Source organism: Eublepharis macularius, chromosome 1 (genome assembly GCF_028583425.1).
Source record: "Eublepharis macularius isolate TG4126 chromosome 1, MPM_Emac_v1.0, whole genome shotgun sequence".
Taxonomy (NCBI): Eukaryota; Metazoa; Chordata; class Lepidosauria; order Squamata; family Eublepharidae; genus Eublepharis; species Eublepharis macularius.
This window is the reverse complement of record NC_072790.1, coordinates 179,488,697-179,505,646: the sequence shown is the minus strand read 5'-3', so window position 1 is coordinate 179,505,646 and position 16,950 is coordinate 179,488,697. Positions and strand designations below refer to the sequence as shown.

Below are 16,950 nucleotides of genomic sequence, written 5' to 3'. Positions count from 1 at the left end.
CGCTCCTGATCCCAGCTGGGTGAAGGGGACGGGCCTTGCCACCTGCTCCGCGCCTGATCCCAATGGAGTGAAGGGGGGGGGGGACAGGCACTGCTGCCTGCTCTGCACCTGATTATGGTGGGTTGAAGGGGAAACAAGCATTGACACATGCTCCATGCCTGATGCCAGCTGGGTGAATTCAGGGGGCAGGTATTGCCCCCTGCCCTGACCCTAATCCCAGCTGGATAAAGGCAGGGAGGAGGGCATCACCCCCTGCTCTATGCCTGATTCCAGCTGTGTCACAGCGGCGGGCAGGCATTGTCACCTGCTCCGCTCCTGATTCCAGCTTGGTGAAGGGAGGGCTGGCATTGTCACTTGCTCCACATGTGATCCCAGCTGGTCAAGGCGAGAGGCAGGCATTGCTACCTGCTCTACTCCTGATCCCAGATGAGTGAAGGCAGGGAGCAAGTATTGCCACCTGCTCCATTGCTGATCCCAACTGGATGAAAGCGGGGGGCAGGCATTGCCATCTGCTCCACTCCTGATCCCAACTGGGTGAAGATGGGGGACAGGCATTGCTGCCTGCTCCACACCTGATCCCAATCTGGACTTGCCACCACAGCACACTCTCGGAAGGACAGGCTGCCTCTTCTGGGCTTGCCTCCATGGCAGCACCCTCTGGAGGCACACCAGGGTAGGAAGTGAGTTGTCTGGAACACGGTTAGCCTTTTATATAGTAGGATGATCAGCAGAATCTTGAGTCTTGGCAAGATATTAGAGATAAAAGAATTAATATTCAACGGTTACCATATTACCAATCAATTTCAAGATTAGAAAAGGTGGAGTTTTAAGAGAAATGACTGAGTTTGAACAGCTGATTACAAAACAAAAAGATCATTTATTACAATGGATATATAAGCTGTTACTTCAGTTAGAAACAGAAGAAGTGGAAAAATGTATGATTAAATGGATGCAGAACTTTAAAGAGTATATACTTATGCACCAATGGGAATGGTTATAGGGAAAAAACATTACGTTCTCAGCCAGTCAGATATTAAGAGAAAATCAGGTACAAAATGTTTTTCAGATGGTACGTTACTCCAAAGGATATCGAGAAAGTAGCTAAAAACTACAAAGGAAAATGCTGGAAATGTCAAGGTACAGATGGAACTTTTTATCATATGTGGTAGATTTGCAAAAAGGCAGAAAGATATTGGAAGGAAATATATGGGAAAATGTAGAATATATTAAAATTTAGATTACCATTGGAAGCTAAAAATGTGCTATTAGGAATATTGCTTAATAAATTACTAAAAGTCTTGGAAGAGATATTTGAATATATGACATCAGCTAGAATCATTTACACAACAAAATGGTAATCGGACATCTGACCCTGCTTAGAAAAATGTGAAAACTTAACTTGCCAAATATGTAGTAATGGCGAAGTTAACAGCTTATTTGAGGAACGGATCAATCATGAATTTTGAGGATAGATGGAATGTGTATTATTGCAAGCAGGAGACAAATTTAGGCAATGTAAAAGCAGAATGAGAATTAGTCCTAAATGAAAATCTTGAATACAAATGTTAAAAGAAGTAGTATGATTAGAAACATCTTTTATCTTTTTAATATGAGATATATAATAGACTTCCATTATGTATTTTGATATACTTGTCCGGGGTCTGAGCCTCAGCCCCCAGCCTTGCCGGGAGGAAGCAAGGGAGGCAGCCGGGAGAAAGCTGCCCTGCCACCCCAGCCAGCAACCAGGGCCAGAACCTGCCTACACCAGGGGAAAGGGGCAAAAGGTCAAAGCCTCAGAGGGCTGGAAGGAGCAGGGAGAGACCAGCTAGTCCCACCCTCCAGGGGGAAGATAGGGGGCTAAGCAGACCAGAGGGAAAGGGCAAAGGCAGGGGGAATAGAGACCCAGCAGCGGCCCAAACAGAGCTCTTACCAGCCAAGGAGGAGAAGCAGCCACAACAGTCCAAAGCCACGCCCCAGCTAGAGGACAGTAACCTGGCTCAGGAGATGCTGAGAGCCAAGCCCCTCCAGGTGGAGCTGCTGAAGGCACTCTATTGGAAAAGCTGGGCAGCCAGCCAAGGGGCCACAGCTGGGCCTGCCTTCAGCAATCAGCTCAGCCAGAGAGGCCTGGCAGCCAGCCAACAAGACACAGCTATTGCTGACCCAGGCAGCCAAGCCAGCTACCCCAGCTGCAGCAGCTTGAGACAACCCAGACCAATGCTGGGAGGCCAAGGAGGGGTGTGGCCTGGCAGGCAGGGCCTGCAAGGAGGGCGGGGCGGAGAGAGAAGGCCCTATAAAGGATGGCTCGGCAGAGCACTTGGGTGGTGGGTGTGAGTAAAAAGCGATGTCGTGGAGTGGAGCAGTGTGAGAGCAGAGGCTTGGAGGAGAGTTCTGGGAGGAGGAGATGATGGAGGTCGCAGGGGGTGAGCAGGCCAGGTTGAGCAGCCCAGCGAGTGGACTGAGAGGGAGTCTGGGTGATGTATACCGCCCTTCCGTCCATGGAGCAGGGTCCTGCAGCATCCCTGGCACCCCTCTGACATCAGGGCCGGCCCAGCTGGCACCCCGCCCAGCGGCAGCAACAGCAAGCCCTGACAATACTATCCATCTGTTAAAAGTTATACTAGCTATGTAGAATGGTGAAAGTATGTAACATTGAAAATATAACAATGATGAAACCAATAATGAAGTTGCAAAATAGATTAGTAATGTTGAAACCAATAATGTAGTTGCAAAACAGATTAGTAATGTTGAATATAAATGTACTTTGATATAAGTATCATTATCTCTTAGATAGTGTCTTAAAAAATTTAATGAAGATGTTGGGGAGAAATATTTTGTGTTTTATATATTTTGTTATATACAATTATTTCTGATTTATACAATTATGCCATACAATCCCTTTCCCCTCTCTGTATTCCCTCCTATTATTATTTTGTTTTTTTAAAAAAAAATTAGAAAAAAGAGTACTTTATCAGTTGAATCAGCTGCTTGGGGATGTGGTAGGTTCCCCCCACTGGCAGTCTTCAATGAGCGGCTCGACGAATACTTGTCAGGGATGCTTTAGGCTGTTCCTGCATTGAGCAATGGGGTTGGAATAGATGGTCTATAAGGCTCCTTCCAATTTTAGGGCTCTATGTGCGCCTCCAAAAACAGTTTGCTACCTGCTGTAGGAAATAGCTGGATTAAATGGACCTTGGTCTGACCTAGCCAGACCTTTTTATGCAACAACCAACCTCCTTACCACTCATCTGCTCCACATGTTATCAAAAATATGTTTTCTTTACAGATTCAATTCCCTGCTAGATTTCTTTATTCTCAACCATTTCCTCCTAGATTGCTCATTCCTCCACAGATTTCCCCATCTGAATCTGCTTCCTTCCCCCAACTAAACCAGAAAATCCCCCCTCTCTCATTCCTTCAAGTTTTGTTCATCTCCCCACTCAGTCTTCTTTAGCCATGCAGTCCAATCCCCATTTTCTCTCTCAGTGTAACTTCCAACCCTTCATTGAAGACACAGATAGAAATACTGAAGAGTACTAAGCCTTCCAGCACTACATTCAAGACCTCTCTCCAGATGCATGATGAGCTGCTGTTGAGCTCTCCTTGAGGACGGTTCTCCAACCAGCTGTGAATCCACAGCTGCATTTAGTCAGTTTGCTAACCATAAAGATTGGACTGGATTTTATTTCATTTATGTTTTTACATATAGTATTGGCCATTAGTTGTAACAATGTAGTGAGACAAATAATGAATATAGTTTTCTTTTAGCACTTTCATTGCTTTGTTAAGAACTGCATCTGCATAGACTAACACTGAAGTGGAAATGTTAGTAATGTTAGAAATGGGGACTTTTATAAAATACACATATGAGGAACTTACCACTGGAAGAGTAAGCCAGGTAGCAACAACTCTATCAGTAATCCAGCGATACCAGACAGGAGAGACAAACATCAATGGCAGAAAAGGACCGAGCATAAAAATGCTTCCAAAAAAACTTCCCAAGAATAGTGAAAGTACAAAGTAAATCCCTTTCCATGACACCATGGCTCTGGAAAACAAAGAGGAAGCATTTATATAAGTAGTTTCGATACAAGCTTAGTCCCTACTAAGCTCCACTTTCCCCCTCTTATTCTATTTTTGTTCCATGTCAGTTTCACGCCTTCCCCCCATTTCCAATACTTTCCCAAATGTATTAAACTGGAGGGAGAGTTGTTCCTGCTGATTTCAGTTCTGGGAAGTGTAGCTTTTTAAATTTTTCATAATTCATTGACTAGTAGAAAGGTAAACATACACACAAACGGACAGTTCCTAAGAGTTCATGCTGACAGTAAAGGATCCAGAAATACTCAGAAGTTCTCATTGTGGAAAACTGGAAACCGAGACTTTAGTTAGATGACTCACCTGAAATCCCCATTCCTTCCTGCCCCACAGCATCTTATTAAGGCTGTTAATGTGTAGGAAACAGGAAGGTGAAGGAGGAAACCAACAGATGGAAAGGCTGAGTAGAGTAGCTACCTCACACTGGGTTTTCCAGAGCTTTTTGAAGAATTGTCAGAAAAAGCCCAAGCTGTTTTTTTCCCTCAGACTTCTCCAAAAGAGAGAAGAAATATCCAGACTATTTCAAATCAAGATGGTTGTGTATCAGAGATGGGCACAAACAGGAAAAAAACCAAACACTATGTTCATTGTATTGTCGAAGGCTTTCACGGCCGGAGAACGATGGTTGTTGGGGGTTTTCCGGGCTGTCTTGCCGTGGTCTTGGCATTGTAGTTCCTGACGTTTCGCCAGCAGCTGTGGCTGGCATCTTCAGAGGTGTAGCACCAAAAGACAGAGATCTCTCAGTGTCACAGTGTGGAAAAGATGTAGGTCATTTGTATCTACTCAGGAGGGGTGGGGTTGAGCTGAGTCATTCTGTAAGAGTTTCCCAGGGTGTGGAATGCTAATGGCGGGAGGCTTCACTGTATCCTGAGGCGGTTCTTTTGCACCAATCCATATGCAAAAGAACCGCCTCAGGATACAGTGAAGCCTCCCGCCATTAGCATTCCACACCCTGGGAAACTCTTACAGAATGACTCAGCTCAACCCCACCCCTCCTGAGTAGATACAAATGACCTACATCTTTTCCACACTGTGACACTGAGAGATCTCTGTCTTTTGGTGCTACACCTCTGAAGATGCCAGCCACAGCTGCTGGCGAAACGTCAGGAACTACAATGCCAAGACCACGGCAAGACAGCCCGGAAAACCCCCAACAACCATCACTATGTTCATTGTTCGTTGCCATCCACGAACAGGGATTCACGAACATCGACAGACATGACATGTTCACAAACATGTTAATAGTTGGAGGTTCATGGGAGCCAGAATGGCCCCCTTGGGACTTAGCTGAACTTGAGCTGGGGAAAGGAGAGTTTATGGGTCTCGCCTTTTCATGTCATTTTCTCTTCACAGTGGCAAAAACTGGACTGTCTGCTGGAAGCTAACTGAGGAGTTAGAAAATGACCTTCCCAATGTCCAATACCCACCAAATTTGCAGGGGACATAGTCCTCACTGTCCTCTGAAGACCACCCACGTTTCAGAGAGATTGCACCCTGGGAAATGCATGATCCATGGGTCTCGTCATTTTCTTTTCACAGTGGCAAAAACTGGACTGTCTGCTGGAAGCTAGTTTGAGGGGTTATAAGCCAGAAGGAAAGCCAGAAGGCGTTCAGACAGAGTTCAGACAGTCCATGCCTAAGTTACCAGGGGAACTGACTGAAAGGCGCCAGACTGTCTGGCTTTACGAACGGCTGACAAGTGCCACGAAGAGGGCTTGGAACGAACACATGTTTGCCAGGAACAGGGCCTGATGAACAGCTTGCTCATGAACAGCGGATTGGGCTGTTCGTGGCTTTTTTTGTTCGTGTTGCTGTTCGTGTTCATCTCTATTGTGTATCACCCATCATTTGTATTAATCTGTCCAAAATATTAAGTAGTTTTGCTAGCTAAACACAGAAAAATCGCAAAGCATTCAATCATTGAATGTAAAATTTTCCATCTTAATAGGCACCTTGCTATCATTAAACACATTTGGAAAAACAAAGCTTCCTAATTAGAATGTAGAAATAGCCTCTTTTCTATTATTTAAGATAACACTGGTTGTTTGGAAGATTGAAGGGCTAAGCTTCTCTACTTGTTCACTACTTTCAACTACTCCGGCAAGCAGCTTATTAAATTATAGGAGTTCACACAAGAAACTTTTAGGAAGCTGGCTCTCTTGGTCTATAGTAAAACAGCAAGACTTGAGTCCAGTGACACCTTAGAAACCAACAAGATGTACAAGATATAAGCTTGCAAGAGTCAGCGCTCCCTTCTTCAGATACCTTATACACTGAAAATCTTGTTGGTCTCTAAAGTGTCACTGGACTCCAATTCTGTCAGACAAGAAACTGATGCTTTCAATCTAAAAAACAAAACAAACAGTCATGAAGAAGCAAACTGTTAGATAAGTCACTGTAACCCACATTTTGGTTCCAGCCTAAATATTTTCCAGACTTATTTATATTCAGTTTTTTAAAATGTTAACTTTCTGATGTTCTTATACCAAACATAATGGAAATACAAGGAGAAATGGGGGGGGTCATTACTGTCTAATACACATAATCTCAAATCATGGTTTTTTTTAAAAAAAAAGAAATTGGAATACCAGCTTCTGAAAAGGAAAATATGGATAGTTGTGGTTTTTAAAATGTATAGCAACTATTGCTAAGTGAGAGGCTTCTGCTCAAGATTTCCATTCAAAAGGCCAGGCCACATTTTTACAAAATCAGATTACTCCTGTTCTATGCTCATAAACATCACCATTGGGAACACTGCTCAGGGTTTTGGGCCTTGAAGAGATTACTCATTTCTAAATTATGATTATGCAGGGCTTTTCTAGGAAATGTTTGAATTATGCACAGCTGCTGAATTGTATGGGGGATCCAACTGTCTTGGCAAGTTAATGGTTTTGTTACAAGGATGATAATGTGCCAGTAGGAAAATACAATTTTTCTCTATGAATAGACGACTGCAGGCCAAGCTAGACGTGGTGCCAGGCACGTGTTTTTTAACCTGAGAACTGTAGTTTTGAAAGACAGAACCACCTGGGATCACTGGGGAAAAGAACTTTGCAATTGTTTGCTTTAACAATCTCAATGGAGAAAGGAACAACCAGCTCCTCCCCGCCCCTGACTCCTCGCACCAGGGACAATGCTGAAAATTTGCTTGGAGCTCAAACAGGACAAAAATGCAGGGGATCTGAGAGATCTTCATTTAAAAAAAAAATTAAAGTAACCACATGGGGCTGCTAATTTGATTGCAGAGGTAATGCTAGAGAAGTTTCCAACCTTTCCTGTCTTTGAAAACTTTTATTTTAAGACCTGGCAGATTCTACCCAGAGTGTGTGTGGGGGGAAGAGTTCTATTTTTTCCTAAACAATTGCAAATTTTTATTATTGCCTCGGCAATAATAGCAGCCAGAGTGGGGCAGGGGGTCGGGCTTAGTAGCCAACAGAGGCAGCGGACGGCAGTAAGAGAATCCTTCCTCTCCCCAGCGATCCCAGGAGGCTCTGTCTTTTAAAACTACAGTTCCCAGGTAAAATGGCATCACCTGACACATTAAAGAACATATGGCATAAAATGGTGTCACTTCTAGCTTGGCCCTTAAGAGTGCTGTGAGAAATGTGGCTGCATGTCAGGAAAACCTTTTCAAAAATCGGATACCCTTACAAAAAAACCCCCACAGCTTGTCATTGTCCAAATCATAAACAAATGTTTATTTCCATGCAATGGTTTGAAATCCTAGCTGGGAGGGAAAAGAACAAATCAGAGTTTGCAATCTAGACAAAAGTCACACATGAGAGGAAAATGGGTTAAGCCCAAAGATCCTCCCAGGCATCTTCATGTAACCAACCATGGTTCATTGATGCTTTTGAACTATTCCACTTTTTCACTCCCTCATGGAAGCAGCAACATAATTATCTCTAAAGAAGCTGGGCAAACTTGCATAGGAGAGGAGCTTTAAGCATTCTAATTTCGGAAAGCTCTACCTTCTCTTCATTACTCCTGGATACAACTTTAGCCGGATGAAAGAGAACTCACATCTCAATAAATGCATTAGGGAACCCATATTGACTGCCAATGACCTTCCAGAAAATCAATCTGAAAAAATTAGCTGTGACTCACAAAATTTTGTTAGTCTTATAGGTACTACTGGATTCTTGCTCTTTTCTACTACTACAGACACATTACCTTGGCTACCCATCTTTATCAAGTTATGTTATTTATTCTCAGTGAGACTAAAGGTAGATTACATAATGTAAATCAGTGCAATCAACAGGATGAGAAGACATCTAAAACAATGTACTAGGACTAGGATTACAGAAATCTGAAACAAGGTATGACTATTTAGCATGACATGTTACCCAATGCAAGAAAATGGTATTATGTAAGTGAAAACATAATGCAGTGACAGCTAGATAAAAATATACAGCAACAGATAATATATATTAATAGTACAATCCACAGTCTTATGCGCTCTACTGAAATGTCTTCCTATTGTTATAATGCTTCTCTATATAAAATGCCCTCCTGAACTGTTCTCTTTTACATAGTTTGTAGAAAGCCCGAAGTGTGGGAGCTTTCTTGACCTGGGGGACACCACTACAGAGAATGCATGTGCATGAGCAGTTGTTGATAATGTCCATTTGCAGGGTGCCACTTGTAGAAGGCCCAGTTTACAATCTAATAGGCAGCCAACAGTGTGACTGCAGAATGGGTGTGATATGCATGTACCACCTAGTTCCTGATAATAATTGAGTTGTGGCATTCTGCAGTAACTGGAGTTTCAGATTTGATTTCAAGGGGAGACCTATACAGAGTGCTTTACAATAGTTGAGTATCAATGTTACCTTGACATAAATCCAAGCAGCCAGATTAGCTGAGTCAAGCTAAACTAAGTTGGAAGAAAGCATTTTAAACAGCTGCATTAATTTGATTCTCCCACAGTAATCTGTATATAGTATAACAACAAGGCCCTTTACTGAGTCAGCAAGGGTCAACTAAACCCCATCAAAACTGGGAAGTATAATGTCCTTCAAAACCTCAGCCTTCCCAACCAGCATTACCTCTGTCTTGTCAGGGTACGGTTTCAATTTGTTCATTCAGCCATTTAATCACATCAGTTTGGCAGGGGCTCAAAACCACTACCACATCCCCTGGAGATTTGGATAGACAGTTATGGAACTGGATGTCATCAACATACTGATGGCATCCAATTCCAAAACTACTAATGATTTCTCTTAAGGGCTCGACATAGAGATTGATTAGCACAGAGGATAAGACTGCACCCTGTGGAACCCCACAGGACAAATTCCACACTGATGATAACAGGTCTCCAATTCCAAACCTTTGAGTCTGGTCCAATCCAAAGCACGTTCCCTGATACCTAGTTCTGCCTCCAAACATTTCAACAAGATAGTATGATCTACCATATCAAATAAATCTAGTAGGAGCAACAGAGGCATATCTCTTATATTCAGAAGGAGATAATCAACTAAAGCCACCAGTTCAGTTCCATTGCCTGGCCTGAAGTCAAACAGAAAAGGGTTCAGAAAACATGGATTATCCAAGAAGGCCTGGAGTTGGTCTGCCACTGCTCTCTCAATCACCTTACCCGGAAAATGCGGATTAGAGGCAGGGTAATGACTGAACACATCACTTTTCTGTAATGATTTTTTAAAGTAGTGGGGTGGATGACCATTTCTGAGTGACCAAGGGAAAGTCAGAGATAGACATCAACGACTCATTTATATGGTCCTCAAATAATGTCAGCAACCAAAATGGATAAAGATGCAGAGTATGTGGTACTCAACACAGATCCCAGGAGTCTGTCAACATCCATCACAGTTACCAGGTCAAAATGATCCATAAACCAACCAGATGATGTGTTAGAGAGTTGTCACAATGAAATGCATATTATCTCTTCTCATTTCTTTTTTTCCTGCATTAGAAGCCTTAATATCCCAGAGTCCTGATTTCAGGAGTTTTGGCTAAAAATCCAATTATTTACTCACCAAATAATTAAGCTGCCATCAAGGAATGTGAAATATATTTCCACCTTGAATTGCAAGTTATTACCTGTAAATTTAGTAAAATGATTAATTCAACTTATTCTTGCCACCACTATGTTTAAGACAAAAACCTGATGCAACTTATATGCAGCCTACTCAGTTGTACTAGGTAGTGATGTAGGGACACATTTTTAGCAGTTGACAACTCGCATTTCCTGTGTAAGGCATAAGTTTGCAAAGCTTCTAAATTAATGTATAAAAGCTTTATTCTAAAGTAATTTTCCACTTGTAAGAAAAAGTCATGGAGAAGTGTGAGGATGATTTAGGTTACAACTCACATTGGAAGCTGGAAATTTTGAGAGATACTGCTCTACCACAGCACTTGTAATTTCTCATCTATTTTGCGGCAGAACTCCAAGTTATTGGGTTATTGCACTTTCACATTTTCTGGTTGCCATAGCAAGGCCAAAACATTTTCTGTCTCCAGGTAACGGTGACAGTAAATCCTGAAATATTTTGTTTTATTTTTCAGTTAATTTTAAACATTCTTGGCTAAAAATAGAAAGTTACTTTCCAAAACAGATGCATTTTTCATTTTAAATGCACACAAACCACATTATACGCTAAATTATTTCCAAACCAACATTCAATAGGCTTCAAAGTCACACTAAATCATATTGGAATCATAATGTGCAGGTACTCCCAAATAATTCTAGAGCATTTTTTGACTATAAAATTAAAAAATACATTCAACAAATCAAATCTATTCGATATAAAAAACCCAGTTTCTATTCTTATAAGAAAAAAAACCCTTGCAATACTTCGAAATTTCTGATATCCCCTTTCATATCCCTTAAAATGGAACTATTTTCCCACGACTTATGATACAGTGGCCTGTATTCAACCACTAGCGCATAGAAGACACAAGCAGTTTTCCTTCGTTCCTTTAACCATTTCCAGCCTCCAGCCTCTAGAAAAACCACAGAATCTGCAAAGGGGAATAGTTTTGTCCGTTAGGGGTCTGGAGTGAGGAAAGAAAAGGGAATGAAATTGTCCCCTCAGAGGAGCAATGCTTGCAGAATATGAAGTAGTTTCACCCCCTTGTCTCGCCTCACTCTAGCCCCTAGACTTACGTTTATAAATTTTGTTAAATACATACATACAAGCTCCTGCTTTGTGCCAAATGCCTCCAAACATTCTAACACAAGTTCTCTAACAACCATGAGCAAAACACTACAATCCTGTACCATAAGGTACTGCAACAGTTTAATTCAACTATCCCACTAGATTTTTTAAGAACAGCATTATTTCTGTATTTCTCACATGGGAGCTCCCTCCCCACAAAATATAATGCAAAAGCAGTCCTACATAGATGCGTATCTTTCCACCAGTATTTTTATGCTACTAAAATGTCATATACCATCTTGCAAGCATCTTGTCACATACTTTAATTAGACTCTCACATGGAGAAATTTTAATTTCTTTCCCTTACACACACTTTCATATACGAGCCTGCATCCTTCTCCAAATGCCCATTTTATACTTAGCAATAACTACCACATTTAGAACACAGTTTTAATTAAAATTCAATATAGTGTAACTATCTCATCTTTGCTGCATCACTATTTAAAATCAATCTGCCTTCTTTCTTAACTGGCAACCATTTAATTTTGCATATTTCCACTGTATTAGGAGCTCCCCCCAACAAAAACAATTGTGGTTTCTAGTTATTTCTACTACTAATTTTTCTTCTCTATTATTTTCATTTTGTTATGGTCTTCTACTAAATATTTAAGTCTTCTTGACTAATAATTCCCAACTTTAGTCTATAACAATAGTGTGTACTGATTTCAGAAGAAAAATATTCCAAAAGAAATTTCCGTTTTATAATTTGTTACTAACATTCGTTCTAGCTCTAATATTAATATTACTAATAGTTGCTCTACCCTCTTTAGACTGATTTCTTTACCTCAGTTTATGATTAGATGATCATTTGTATACTTGAACTTTCTTCTTGTTTCATTCTACTGCTTCTTATACTTTTCATCTCACAGTTAACTGCTTCACTATTCCTTGATATCTCAAAGTATATATATGTTTAGACATGCCGATATGATCTTACTGCACGGGATATGTAAGGCCTCTAGTCCATCAGTGAATCCAGCCAGCAATATATTGGAAGAACTTCTTATGATTCCTACAGATTTACCCACTGTGACCTCTTTATATTATTTGACCCTTCTCTAATTAAAGTATTATCTGACTGAGATTCTATCAATTACCAACATACTTCTTTGGAGAATGACACTGATTACTACTTGGTACATATGCATATTCCAATAGGTATTTTAATAACAGTATTCACCCACAAGTATCATTGTGATTTTACACCACAGTCTTCCTATCCTCAGTGGTACAGTTGAATAATCACTAAGCTAGGAACTTGGCACATTTCTCAACATGTTTTAAACAAGATCTGAGCAAACATTGGTCTGTACTAAAAACTGCATTGTATGCATGGAGAATTCCGTCGCATGGCAAACAGGGAACAATCTGAAAGATATTCCCATTACCTGATTAAAAATAAGAAGTTTAACTGCTTCTACAATTGAAGATGTCTCTACACAGCAGCACAGTAGTTGTCTGACCTCTCTCACTTCATGGTGCGTTTCCAAAATGAGTGATCAGAACCACATATTCAGGATTGTTGGCTTTCAGATCAAAAGAATACAGCAAAAGTAATGCAGCCTGTCAAAAAGAAAGAGGGTTTTTTCATATGATCAGTAGCCTGGCCCAACATGTAAAACTATGCAATTCGCAGATCTTAGTTTATTACTACAATGTGGCTAATGTAATACTTCACTTTAATGACAACAGGGAATAAAATTAATTATTCCTTAATCCTTCTGAACTAGTTTATTCTTTTGTATTAAAAAGAAAACTGGAAAACAGAACAGACAAAATGACGCATTTCACTTTCATTGTAGAATAATATCCCACAGACCATCTTGCTAACCTGTAGGTGGCCTGCTTTCTATGCTTCTTCTTTTAAATAGTATATTTTTACCTGGCAAATACTTTTGTAGCATAAAGTGTAAATCAGTCATTTTACTGAAAAATATTAATATTCAATATTGTCACAATAGCATAAAATTTCTATACATCATCTGAGTTGATGATTTTATCGTCAACTCAGAAATTACATTCAAATTTTGCAAACCTACATGTGTACTCTAAAAAGAAAAAAAATAGTTTCCACAAGAAATTTTGTAGTAAATGGTAACTATCTCTGTGCAAAAAGGATCTGAATATCTGTACTTTTTAGGCTTTCTGCTTTATCACAGAAATATTGTTCATGAACTTAATGTGCCACATCTTGTATTGCCAAGTTTCTGTTTTTTGCAGAGAATGTTATTTGCAATATTGGACTAGAAATATTCTGGCCACTACAATTTGTTGTAGTAAAAGGTACCACTGTACTTACAGCATCCTTCTGTGCTGCATCCTAACAAATATAATGGGAGTCTCAAACCTAAATTGGCCCCTCAGTATATCACAAGGTTCGTTATGGATTTGGCTCCAAAGTTCTTTAATATCATGGCACTTTCCTACCCCATGAGCAAAAAGGATCCCGTCTAATTTCTATATCTCAACAACAAATGGAAGTCCCCTCAAAACATCTTAGACAATTGGCAGGGTATAAATCTGTCCTAAGAATAATTTGGCAGCAGTTAATATCATACAGTGTCAAGCAGAGGCACATTTGTGAACACACAGTTGACACACATTGGGGATCAATAATGGATCGATAATCAATAGGGGCTCTCTCAATGGGTGTCCACACTGCAACCATGCCTGTTCAGAAACAAGATTCTTCATTTCATATTTTATAGAATAAAGACAGCAAATACTCATGATTAGAGATGGGCACGAACAGCAATACAAACAAAAAAAAAGCCACGGACAGCCCAATCAACTGTTCACGAACAAGCTGTTCATGAGGCCCCATTCTAAACGAACAGGTGGTCATTGCAAGCCTCATCTGTTGCTGTTGCTGTTCGTCAAGTCAGACAGTCTGGCACCTGCAATCAATTCCCTCGGCAACCGGAGGCAGGGACTGCCTGAACTGTGTCTGAACTCCTGCTGTTGCCCTGGATATCTCAATCTAAGCCCAATTTAGCTTGATAGGCCAGTCTTCCTTTTAAGTGTGGGGCTCCAAATGTGTTACAAGGAAGCAAAGAACAGGGGGGGGAGGGCTCCCAGCTCTGGTTTTGCAGACAGTGGCGAGGGAGAGACAGTTGTTGGCATTTTGAGAGAGAGACAGGGAGAGTGCATTGGAGCTTGAATTTTCTTTGTGTTTGGTGGGATAGAGATCTACCTCTTTAAGTTCCAGGGCTGCCAGGCTCTGGGCCAAGCTATTATTTATTACTGGTACCTTTCCTGCTGCCTGCTCAGGTAAGGTATCTGGGAGTGGTGCGGAAGGGATCTACCCCTTCAGATTCCAGGGCTGCTGCCAGGCTCTGGGGCCAAGCTATTACTTATTATTGGTACATTTCCTGCTGCCTGTTCAAGTAGGGTTTCTTGGAGTGGTGTGGTACGGATCTTGATGCCTGGAGGAGAGCCTGCTGGCCCCCACAAACAACAAACAATGAACATGTTCGTAAACAGGTCATGTTCATTGTTGTTCGTTGTTCGTGGATGGCAACGAACAATGAACACCATGTTTGGGGTTTTTTTTCTGTTCGTGCCCATGTCTACTCATGATGCAGTAGAACATGAATCTGCCTTCAGACAGTGCACTGGCAATTATCTACATGGACTTGGATCCAATCAACCAAAGCAGATGCAGATTTTTCCTACATTCCCTCATACCATGTTTGAGAGAACTAAAACTAATTTTCCAAAAATGTCTCAAAAAGCAAACGCTACAACATTCTGGTTGTAATAACAGTTCATTATTACTAGATAAGCTTCTTCAGGCTTACAGTGAAGTCCTAAGAAGAATTACTCCAGTTTAAACCCACTGAAGTCAATGGGCTTAGACTGGAGTAATTCTGTTTAGGATTTCACTGTTAGTCGTGGAACCATCCCCTTCTCATGCCCCTAAGAATGTTAATGTTTTTCATCGTTCTGGGTTTTTGTTTAGCCATGAAGTTGACAGTAGTGAACAATACTGGTCTAAAATTAAGGCAGCTGCACTGGAACTCTCAGACAACTTGATCTGTTTCAGTACATAAACTTAACAAGTAAATGAGTACTAACAATTATGAAAATTACATGCTACATATTGTTAGTCAAGTTATTGTGCAAAAAAACGGAGGGACCTAAGACGTATCATGTATTGTACTTCAGTGTATTTGGAGCAAAATATATACTAGTGATAAGGGTTATTACAATTTTAGATTTGGTTTCTTTTTCTCCCTCCCCCATGCCAGTAAATTTACTTTACATTCTGTTGTCAGTGTAGTAAACTCCCTGTACTCATACTGCAGTTACTATCCTGCAGAATCTCTGATATTCTTAGAACATTTGCTCTCCATTCTGTCTCAGGTACCAAGGGCAACAGTTGCTGGAAAAAACCTAAAAGCCATCATCAGTTACTGCTATTTGGGAGTAGGTCATTGGTCCTTGTATTCATTTGTGCTCTGCACAGAATTTTGATGAAGTTACTGCTATCTCTTGACTTTTCTTAACTTTTGTCACTATTTTATGTTGCCCTCCCACACTTCTTTGTCCATATCTATCAATTTAGGTTACTATTTCTTACATATCATGAAGTATAGCCCAGGACAGTTTATTTCACTGTGTTTGTTAGCTTTTACACTGCAAACATACTTCAGAAAAAAGACATTTTGCATAAAAAAATCAATGTGACAGAAGAACAAGCACCAAAGCTGCTGGTCAAGCATAGTGTGCTAGGCCAACAAGAGTCTGCTTGCACAGTTAACTGGGGCTGAGTTTGAGAGAGCCAGGGAGATTTGTGCTTCCCTTGTGTGACATTCTCTCTCAAGAACTATCAGTCAAAATAGACAAAGCTTTTTTGCACTCTGGCAATACACTAACTATTCAAATCGATGAACAAAAAAATGAAAATGATTTCAGTGCAGACACTGTCTGTGGCACTAGAAAGTGATAACAACCAACTGCCAAAGCATCATGCAACTCCACACTAAATGACTGAACAGCTAGTCAAATAATATAATGATTGGCAACATCTCGTTCAGAAAGTAGTTTATAAAAAATCTGATCAGTACAGTGTCATACCATACTGATTCATGGTTCCCCCACGCCCTCCAATGATTCAAGCTTTTGATACCATACCAACATCAGCAGTGGTTAGAGTCATGGACTAGAATCTGGGAGACCTGGGTTCAAATTCCCATTCTACCATGGAAGCTGGCTTGGTGATCTTGGGCCAGTAACAAACTCTTAGCCTAACCCACTTTACCACGTTAATGTGAGGACAGAATGAAAGAGAGGAGAAATGTTATATGCTACTCTTGAGTCTTCACTGAGGAGATGGGTGTCGTATTAACTTATATTTGTAATCTGCCTTGAGTCTCAGTGAGAAAGATGGACTATAAATAACATAGTAAATAAATAATGTTTCCGTTTCACTACCATTACATCAATTATATATTAATAAAGTATTCAATGCATTTTAGTTTGTTCTGCTAAGAAACCACTCATCTCTGTTATTTTATCCATCTCTATTCACAAAAGCACACTAAATTAGTCCAATACTTCCTCACATTTCCCTCTTCACATTTTGACTTTACTCCCAAAGAATATTGTATTTCTTTGAAATTATGAGCTGAATAAAGCCATATTGACAAGACCACGTAAGATACTTAGAAGGGCT

At 40.6% G+C, this 16,950-nt stretch overlaps 1 protein-coding gene across 7 annotated transcripts in view; it reads right to left on the bottom strand.

Annotated features, from left to right (window-relative positions):
* Positions 1-16,950, bottom strand: part of LCLAT1 (lysocardiolipin acyltransferase 1) — a 235,550-nt gene that overhangs the window by 142,471 nt on the left and 76,129 nt on the right. For 3 of the 7 annotated variants that reach the window (XM_054979035.1, XM_054979036.1, XM_054979025.1), the window contains exons 2-4: positions 12,662-12,836; positions 10,092-10,155; positions 3,877-4,045 (exon numbers count right to left, since the gene is read on the bottom strand). In XM_054979035.1, the coding sequence (XP_054835010.1) occupies positions 3,877-4,041 (165 nt within the window). In that variant the 5' untranslated portion in view covers positions 4,042-4,045; positions 10,092-10,155; positions 12,662-12,836. Of the gene's footprint in view, positions 1-2,964; positions 3,069-3,876; positions 4,046-10,091; positions 10,156-12,661; positions 12,837-16,950 lie in introns of those variants that run through there. The other 4 variants (XM_054979032.1, XM_054979031.1, XM_054979034.1 and 1 more) reach the window with 4 other exon arrangements.